The sequence below is a fragment of the Oreochromis niloticus genome, unplaced genomic scaffold (assembly GCF_001858045.2).
Source record: "Oreochromis niloticus isolate F11D_XX unplaced genomic scaffold, O_niloticus_UMD_NMBU tig00007510_pilon, whole genome shotgun sequence".
Taxonomy (NCBI): Eukaryota; Metazoa; Chordata; class Actinopteri; order Cichliformes; family Cichlidae; genus Oreochromis; species Oreochromis niloticus.
In genome coordinates, this window is record NW_020328614.1 from 392,884 (window position 1) to 403,397 (window position 10,514).

At 43.1% G+C, this 10,514-nt stretch overlaps 1 protein-coding gene across 1 annotated transcript; it reads left to right on the forward strand.

The window, feature by feature from the left end:
• The first annotated feature begins 1,868 nt into the window (after positions 1–1,868).
• Positions 1,869–6,221, forward strand: LOC109201515 (stonustoxin subunit beta-like). The gene is made up of 4 exons (XM_025904906.1): positions 1,869–2,209; positions 3,513–3,685; positions 5,384–5,424; positions 5,569–6,221. Exons 2-4 carry the CDS (start codon positions 3,630–3,632, stop codon positions 6,111–6,113), a joined length of 642 nt encoding a protein of 213 aa, XP_025760691.1. The 5' UTR covers positions 1,869–2,209; positions 3,513–3,629; the 3' UTR covers positions 6,114–6,221.
• The last annotated feature ends 4,293 nt before the right edge of the window (positions 6,222–10,514 follow it).

The window sequence follows — 10,514 nt, forward strand, 5'->3', positions numbered from 1 at the left end:
AAGCCTCAGGGTGTTGTGTCTGGAGTCTTGCTGTAACTGTGTGTATTTTCTCACAGGCAGCTGTTGCGTCGGCCCTCAGAGAGATGTAAACACACACACAGCTTACATGACTGAACTCTTGAGGTGTCCAGGGTTACAATATCTGTTGTTAATGTAGACAATGAGTCCCCCACCTCTGCTTTTTCCGCTGGTCTGTGTGTCCCTATCGGCTCTCATAGATGTGAATCCACATAGGTCTACGTTAGCCTGCAGCATTAGCTTGGTTAGCCATGTCTCTGTGAAGATAAACAAACTGCACTCACGGTAGAGTCGGTGGTTGTTCAGAGCAGACAGTTCATCAATCTTACCCATAACAAGTTCACATTGCCCATTATCACTGTCGGGATTGATGGTTTGAATTGCCTCCAGTGATACGCTTTTCCTCACTCCATCCTCTGTAGCTCCTCTTTAGCTCAGCTGTGATGTTGTGTCTCATGCCGTTCTGTCTTTGTCTTTACTGCCAGCAGCTCTTCTCTTGAGTAGATGAAGGAGCTGCTTCCAGAAGTTTTAAAAAGTGTGTTATCCATGCTATATCTAGAAGGTAGAAAGTAAAGTAACTAAAGGAAGGAGGGAAAAAAAAGTTTGAAAGACTAGTGTAAAACAGTTAAAAGTTAAGAAACAAGTACGATGTTGCAGAGCTACGTGAAAAGGCTGCTGTCTCTCCAGCGCCATCTTGGTCTTATCATGGCCTACAACATGTGCATATTCAGGCCGGATGAGTTAGCTGAAAAGCCAACAGACGTCAGCGCTGGACCCAGAAGCCATGCCATGTAACAGCAGTTGCAGTTCCCTCTGAGGCCTTCCCCAAACCGCAACTCAATTCATGTTTAAGCCATTCATCTTTATCTAATAAAAAACCTAAAATGAGGAAATGGGCCCAGCTAGTGAAAAAAAAAGGGAATATTTAGGGTCAGCTTTACTGACGTCTGCAGCAGCACAAAGACTTCCTTAGATGGTAAAAAGCTGCTGGATTTAGTCAGTTTGTGACTGGAAGCTGTGGACAGAAGGATTGTTGTGGCCTTATGTGTTTGTAAGAGTTTCACTTTCAGGAGGAGAAGAGTCACATGAATCACACAAACATAAACTACAAGGTCTGTGACAGACAATTTACTGAAAATTGCATGAAATCTGATCCTGTGGGGTGATTGTGGCTCAGGAGTTGGCAGGTCGTCTTGTAATCGGAAGGTTGCTGGTTCGAGTCCTGGCTCCGACAGTCTCGGTCATTGTGTCCTTGCCCAAGGACACTGGTGGTGGTCAGAGGGCCCGGTGGCGCCAGTGTCTGGCAGCCTCGCCTCTGTCTGAATGACTGAATGTAGTGTAAAGGGCTTTGGGGTCCATAGGGACTATGAAGTAAAGCGCTATACAAATACAGGCCATTTACCTGAAGAAATCCAGTCTTCTGCCTGCTGTGATAGAAAGAGGAATACAAGCACTGACTGAGCTCATGTCTCATGTCAGCACCAACACACACATTTACAGTGTGTTGAGTGTGTGTCGAGAGAAGAAACCTCACTTCCTGCTGCTAGTGTTTCACTTACCTGCAATTTTTAAGTTGGAATGTTTTCTCCATTTTACTCAGTGTGACAGATTTGATCATTAGTTTGACTTTAATGGCTTAAAAACTGCTGAGTGTCCCTTCATTTCAACATATAAACTCAGACATAGCTCAGCTGAAACAATTCAAATAACAGTGAATTCTTTAATATCCAGTGAAACAAGTTTGAATTCAAAGCATCAGTATACACCACAAACAGCTCATTTCATAAGCTACACTCAATAACAGGACACTGATGCTTCTGGAAACCATCATTAGTGCCCCAGAAAATGATGGTTTCTGGCCTCTAAGATTTGCACAAGCTTCTAAAGATGAAACTGAAATCATTCCCTTAATGGATCACTTCCTGACTTTGTTGATGCTAAACTTTCCCACAAACACAACTCAGGAGATTTTGTTCCGAATTAATGTTTCACTTCTCTTTCCTGAATGTGGTGTCAGGTGACCATCTCCGTGCGAAGGTAAGTAAAGTCAGTCTGTAATATTTTCCTGGCAAACATCAGCTGTGTGCAGCTTAGTTCCAGCACAAACAGCACAAATCTGCCGCTCCATAGTTCACGGTAACGGACTTACAGCTGGACCAACGAGGCCAACCTCTTCTGTCTTTTAGTTTGTGTGAGTATTTGTATCTAGAATTTGAGAAGCAGCAGGTAAATTAACCTTTTCTCTCAGTTGTTTGAGGCAGGTTGTTCTTTAAAGGTTGGACCTGCTTCTGTAACTTAAATCACTACAAATTTCTCCAGGACTTTTTTTCTCTGCTCTTTTTAAGTTCTTCTCCTTTATTTGTATATTTCACTATGTATATATATTTCACTAAACTTTTAAACACTTAACACCAGTGTAGAATAAATAATCAGTGAAAGGTGTTTTTTTTTTGGTTTTTTTTTGTGAATTATTTAAACCCAAAGTGGTTTAAACACAAGTACATTTCATTTACAAGTCTGTAAAAAACAAACAAACAAACAAACAAACAGAAAAACCCCACCTCTTGTAATTGTATGAGACATTGTTTGTTTCAAGCCTTTTTTAACATTATTTTTCAGATTTGGATTCATATAAAATATAGTAGAATTTATTAATTTTTTTGTGCTGTTAACGCGTTACAACATGCTAATCCGCATTAACAAGTTAATGCAGATCAATCCATGTAAGGGGTTACTCGACGTTAATGCAGCTTAAATGCATTAATGCCGTCATCAAAAACTTAGGCGATTAACAGTTAACCCATCTGAAGTGCAGACTGACTCAAAATCCTTGAAATGTATCTGTCAACACATTTTACGCCATTTGCCCAAAGTTTGTCCATTTTGTGCTCCAGATGAGTGTGTTAAATATTTTAGTTGTCTCAATCATGATGACTGTGTTTAACACATTTAAGCATCGTTAATGCTGCATTAATGCATTAATGCTAACAACACTTTCTTTTTTAAAGCCATTTATTTATTTATTTATTTCCCCTCTGGAGAGAAGACATATTCATGGGGCTGAAAAACTGAGCCATTGACCATGGGTTGTAAGGCTGCTTTCTGAATTATTATTAACCTCCTAGGACCTGCAGTCCATATATGTGGACATCGCATTTTGGGTTGTCTAGACCAAAATACTACATTTTGCTCTGCAAGGGCCTATCCACGTACGAGGACATTATACTGCCTCTGTTCTATTGAAATTTTAAACAAATATCCTCACATGTGGATCTCATTTTTCTCAGAAACAAAAATTAGGTAAAAAAAAATAAGTCTGGTAATTCTTTTTTTTTTTTTTTTTACATTCATCAGGTGGCAATCAGCCCAAATATCAAAGAGAAATTTAAAATACATACCATAGAAGAGTTTGGGTCTTAGGAGGTTAATGATAATTTTAATCATCTACACTACAGAGGTGTTCACAGATGGATTCATGTTTTCTCTGTCTGCAGACTGTTACACTGGGTTGTACTAGAAAAGGGCTGTACTTCTCTGGCCTCAGCTCTGAGCTCTGACCCCCACCATTTGAGAAAGCTGACCTGAGCTACAATCATCAAGGACACCCAAGAATGACTCTTCTATTGGTTGGACGGATGGATCCACACTGGAGACTGGACACTCCCAGGTATGGAGAGAATGTCTACTAGAGGAGAGCTGGAAGGAACAGCTCGAAACATTTAATGTGTCCTTCTCTCACTTGCTGTTGGTTTCATGAGGGTATGATATGAAAACTAACATGTGCAGGGACAAAAAGAGTAGTCTTGCGGGGAAAAAAATAGATTTTAATATAGGGAATCTTAAAGGAGGACATTTGCAGGATTATAAAAGAATGAAAAAAGACCTTTTCTTTACCATTTATTCACCATTTGAAAGGTTCCCTGTATGCTCTTCCTCCCTTTCAACCTAATGCCGATTAGATGAATCTTTATGTAGAGATAAATAGGACATATTTATCTCATCTTATCACAAACATGGGAAGCAGGGAAGACTATCATCTTTGCTTGATCAAAACATTATTAAATTGCAGATTAATTAAATTATTCTGCAATTTATTAAATTACTATTGCAAAACAACCACAGAAAATGATAAGTCAACCCTCGGCCAGGTGGGAAAAGAAGGCGCTGGTGTATCTGGCTTGCTGTCTACCTCTGTGAATTGTTTTATTGTTTGTTCCATTTCTGACAATTCTTGTTACCAAAATCAGCTCACACCTGCTGTATTTATTTATAAGGAACCCCATTAGCTTCATAGTGGTTGCTGGTCTTCCTGGGGCCCAGGCCATCAAGTATAATCTAATAAGTAGTAGATGCAAAAATTGGAACCTCAGCCCTTGCTATTATAAGTAGCAGTATTACTTCTAGTGGAGTTCCTGATGGTTTTATACATGCTGGTATAATGGAGGTTTATCAGTCTGGTTTTAAAGGTCTACTTTCCACTGAAACAGCACTTTTACAGGTTTTTAATGATATAATTTTATCAAATGATTCAGGAAGCTTTGTGATTCTTGTGCTTTTAGATCTTGCTGCAGTGTTTGATACTGTGGTACACTGTATTTGTATCTCCCATTTGGAACACTGGGTTGGCATTAAAGGTGCATCACTGGACTGGCTTCATTCCTATTCGACTAACAGAATGTTTACTGTTAATACTGAAAAATACTTTGTCCACCTCACCTGCCCTTTCATGTGGGATTCCGCAGGGCTCAATCCTTGGTCCTCTTTGTTTTTCTTTATACTTGTTCCCTTTTTTGATCATTGATCATTTTTTGAGTTTTGACCACTCTGAGTCCAGTCTTTTTTTCTTCCGCCAAAAGAATTCAAAAGAACTGAATTTAATACTCTATTCTTTGAAAACATGATATATCCTTCCACTGCTGTGCAGACTGCCCAATTTATCAGGCTCTCTCCATGCTTTAAGGAGGTTGAGGTGATATATCTTTTCTGCTCCTCCCCTGCCTGACCGCAACACATCATAGCCGACATCTCCCGACTTTCTCACACTTTACTACACACAGTTAAACGGATGGTGAGAACTGGTGATTGTATCACAGGAAGTGGGGGTCATTCAGCGTCAACTTTATTGCAGGCACAGTGTTGGGGAGGGTTTCACAGGTGATGAAGCCTTTTGTCAACCATGTCTTTGAGGATGGGGAAAGAGGCAAGGGATGATCTGTAGGTGACCCTGTAAGAGATGAAAAGGAATTGTGAATTATTTTCCTGGAAAAGAGCAGTGTATAATCAACAGCTGGGGAATAGCCATGTAATGTCAATGTGTGCATGCTGAAAGAGACTGTGCTGGTCTGACCCCCCCTCCTCTTTTCAGGGTGGAGCCTGCTGGATGGTTAAGACCAGGTCTGAGGAACTGTAAGTGTATTTTTAATGTGATTCATGAAAACAAAGCAGCACAAATTCAGATCTCTGATATCAGTAGTCATCATCAAAGTGTCAATCAATGAACATATTATGGATCAATAACTGCAGCTGGATTGTTTTTGTTCTCTCCATCAGATTCCCGTCAACTCACAATCGACATAAAAACTGTAAACAAACACCTCCAACTGTCTAACAACAACAGGAAGGTGACACGTGTGAGGGAGGTTCAATCATATCTTGATCATCCAGACAGATTTGACGAGGAACCTCAGCTGCTGTGTAGAAATGGTCTGACTGGTCGCTGTTACTGGGAGGTCGAGTGGAGAGGAGTTGTTTATGTATCAGTGAGTTACAGAAGCATCAGAAGGAATGGAGGCGGTGATGAATGTGGGTTTGGATACAATGATCAGTCCTGGAGTCTGTACTGCTCTGAAGATGGTCCTCGTCATGTCAGGCACAATTCCACATACACTCCTGTCTCCTCCTCCTCCTCCTCTTCCTCCTCCTCCTCTGTCCCTAACAGAGTAGCAGTGTATGTGGACTGTCCTGCTGGCACTCTGTCCTTCTACAGAGTCTCCTCTGACACTCTGATCCACCTCCACACCTTCAAAACCACATTCACTCAAACTCTTTATCCTGGGTTTAGAGTCTGTTCTGGTTCCTCAGTGTCGCTGTGCTGAATGGAGTGTAAAGAGTGTCTCCTGTTAGAGAAACACTCTGACTGTTGAACAGATAGTTCAGTCTGTACATGTCTGTCTCTTTCACTCACAAACACGTTTTCAGATTCATGGATTCAATCAGTTGATGTTTGAAACTCTTCTAAATGATTCCTTGTAAACTTCCTCTTGAGTCCTTTAAAGATGGAAGCTCCCATTATTCCAGGATCCACATGTTGTTTTTCTATCGTTTTCTACTCAAAGCTTCACAATCGACTGTCGTAAACATGATTATGTTGTCTTTCTCTGAAGCTCAGTTCACAACCAGCTCCTCTGTATTTTCAACAAGTCTGAGCTCAATAAAATGAATCCAAATGTTTGATTTTTCTTTCCTAATAGGATGTTTTCAAACTCTCCACATGCTCTTATTGCTTCACTCATTTTTTTTTAAATGTTTTTGCAATATAAGCTGAAATATTGGCTCAATATTGCTAATGCCAATATAACCACAAAAAGATTTTATTGAGATACAATAATGCGTGTTGATATAATAAATACCAACTTCTGCAATAACTATTTTAAACTAGTTTTGTCTTTTTCAGGCACATTGTGAACAAGGATGCAGGTTATAATGGTTATAATATTATAATATTATTAGAAACATGTAAATATGTGTGTATAGCAGTGCATATGTTATGTATCACTGTAGTTTGTATGAAATGTGAAAACTTTCACCTGTTTCAGCTGCTCAGTAATTCAGTGTGATGCACATTTAGACTCATTTCTGCAATCAAGTGTATTGAGAAAACACTGCTGTGTCTGTTGTGATGAGTACGTTAGTTTGTGACCCGTGGTACATACAGGGGCGGATCAAGAAGGGTGGCATGGGGTGGCAAATGCCACCCTAAAATGATCCCTTGCCACCCCAAGTGCCACCCCAGTCTTGTATATGACAGTGTTGTTTATTAAAATAAAATAGCATTAACAGTTTGAGCGTAGTTACAGTCAACAGTGAATATAAATGGCAAAACTGAATATATTGCATAGTGTTCCCCCCCTCCACCATTAACAAATGGTTCAGCCCATAGCAGGACCGGCTTTTGTCTTGTTTTCAGTAGCAAGCCATGCTTATGATTGTGCCAGAGCACATTTTGAACAACACCATGGGAATTTCGGATTTTACACAGGTGGTTGGATGTTACACTCTGGTTATTAACCCTCTGTGGTCCACGGACACGCTGCACCTCCAAATCACACGACTGATGTAAGCTGACATAGCAACAAGCTGCAGCCACACTGAGTCTCTATTTCAGCCTACACTGAAAGTTCAGACTTCAAAGTTTTTAAATTTTAATTACAGGCCAGTAAATCCAGAGTTATGATAATATATATAAGCCACGCTTTTTTCTAAATACTGTCGTCACGTTTTTGTGTGTGTGTGTTTTAAGTGTTTTGTAAGGACAGCGCGAAAACAGTAAAGAAAGGGGAAAAAGCCACCTCTTTCCTATCGGTGGAAAAATGCACCATGTCGACCAATTTTTAAAAAAAAAAGTCAACATGTCGGATTTGGCTGTTTAGGAAGAGGAAAAAGTTTTGGGAGTGACGGTAACGGCAGCGAGCGAGTGAGAGAGAGAGAGAGAGAGAGTTTTTAGATGTGGGAGATTTGTGACGTTTAGTGTGGAGTGAATACTTAGTGTGTTGTGTTGTCTTGTGTAGTTGTTCTGTTGTGTAGTCGTTTTGTGTGTCAGTGAGGGCACTAATGAATGTCACTAAGGCACATTTGCAACGTAAACACTGTCACTACGTAGAAAACTAGCGGAGTGATACACCTGCTGCTGTCAGGCCTGCAGGTTTGTCCCTGTGCTGTTCTCCTCTGTCTTTTGGTGGACAAACTTTTTTTTTACTGGCACACATCATTTGTGGGGCATCTTATTGTGACACCTGATTGTTCTCTCACTTTAGTTTTAGTAATATTTTTAAATGGTTGCACAAAATGAAAAAATGGAAGGTGTATTGGCTGCATTTTTAGACAAATAGTTGTATATGTTTACAAAATATACAATTTATATTTACTCAACATGTCTGTGGGGTTTTTTTACAGTAAAAAAAATACTACTAAGATTTTAAGTTCTTTGTGTGATTTCAGATCAGTAATACTAATGCAGTATGTCAGTGAAAAAAACAACTGAATTCAGTTGAGCTGAAAAGAATGATACCAAACAAGGCAAGAGGAAAAAATCAAATGAAACAATTTGAGGGTGAAATACAAACGTAAACTCAAAAGGAGTCAAAAATGGGCAGTTGTATTTCAGACCTCAGTGGGTTAATCCAACAAAAAAAGATTAGGTTTAAATTTTTGTTCATGACAGTGCAGATTTCTGACATTTTGTGTAATTTAAGCTGTAACAATGTGATTGTTTTCTAACAAAAAACAGTGTGAAACTTAAGTTAGACTTGTGTTTGTAAATGAACCGCCCCATGTTGTGTAGCTTTCTGGAGTTTATACTTATTGGGCTACATATTTATTTATTATACAGGCTATAGAGTACATAACATCAAAACTCACATGTTTCATGTAACTAAAGTGTGTAATTATGTGGGCTACAGACAATAATTAAGTTATAAACTATATTTATATGAAAAGTGTGTATACTTACTGCATTTGTGTCACGGTCTGTGTGACAGACCGTGGGGATGTGAGGAATGAGGACCCAAAATGCAGGACTTGACGCTGAAGGCAGTGCGTTTATTTACAGGGGTGAAAATCCAAACAACAATAAATCCCCCGTGCGATCCCAACTCCCGTTCCGTGTCTTCTCCCTTATCCCGTGCTCCGTGCTCTGTCTCCGTTCCCTGTGTACTATCCGTGTGCTGCCTCCTGGATGCCGCAATGCCTCCTGGGGAAACACGCATACAAAAGGTAGCCGTGAGTACAAAACCTAACAGCTGACCTGCACTAACCTTGCACATAAACTTAAGACTGACGGGAAGTCACTCAACGATCCAGCGTCGAGGAGCTCTCAGCCACACTGTTTTGAAGCTCCTCTGACGAGGCTTGATCGGCGCCAGGTGTGTGTGGATTCCTGGGTGGGACCGGTCAGCTGGCAGGGCCACACCCACCAGGCCTAAAAGTGCCTGCCACGACCGCACCCTCACACACATGCACACACCCATAAACACCTGACAGTACACAAACACGGAACACAGGACAGCAGACACAACCATAATAACAATAATAACAATAACCACAATAATAATAATAATTACAATATAGTCCACACTGCTCACGGACCCCGAATCCCTGGAGCTGGGTCCGTGACAGTACCCCCCCTCTAAGGGTCGACTCCCGACGACCCCAAAACAAAACAAACAAAACAGGAAAACCAACCCAGGGTGGGCGGCGGGGGTAACAGGACGGAGGGCCGGAACCAACCCCAAACGACCAAACTGTCAATCTCAAAAGTCCCAGAGGCTCAACCGCGACTCCAGCGGAGGCACAAAATAGTTCAATAACCCCCCCAGTTACCGTGGCGGGAGCTAAACAGTTCAGGCGGCCAGTAACTATAAGACCAGAGTTCAGGTGGCCTACCTCGGGTCCCGTAATAGCAGCAGAACACGTCAGGCGGCCTGCCACGGGTGCTATGGTGGTGGCGTTGCAGCTCCGGCGGCCTGCCACGGGTCCAGTGGCGGCAGTGTGACAGCTCCGGTGGCCTGCCTCGGGTCCGGTGGCGGCGGCGTTGCAGCTCCGGCGGCCTGCCACGGGTCTTGTATCGGCAGTGTGACAGCTCCGGTGGCCTGCCACGGGTCCGGTGGCGGCGGCGTTGCAGCCCCGGCGGGCGACAGAGTTGAAAGGCCCAGGATCCCCGACGCGCTGGACGTGGAAGGCGTGGACGGCGCGCTGGACGTGGACGGCGCGCTGGACGTAAAGATGCATCCTGCACGTCGACCTCCTATGGCGGTGCGCGCCTCTCCGGCCCGCCGAGCCCCTCTCCTGATGGTGTCCGCTCCTCCTGGTCGCTGAATTCCCGCTCCGACTCACAGAGCCCCTCCGGCTGTGGCGCGGGCTCCCCACGCTCGCCGAGCTCCTGCTGCGGTTCGCTAAGCTGCTCCTCCGGCTCGCTGAGCTCCACAGCTGGCAACGCGGGCTCCTCCCACTCGCTGAGCTCCTGCTCGGGCTTGCTGAGCTCCTCCGGCTCGCTGAGCTCCACCGCTGGCGATGCGGGCTCCTCCCGCTCGCTGAGCTCCTCCCGCTCGCTGAGCTCCTCCCGCTCGCTGAGCTCCTCCCGCTCGCTGAGCTCCTGCTTGGGCTTGCTGAGCTCCTCCTGCTCGCTGAGCTCCCGCTAGCCGAGCTCTCGCTCGGGCTTGCTGAGCTCCTCCGGCTCGCTGAGCTCCACAGCTGGCGACGCGGGCTCCTCCCGCTCGCTG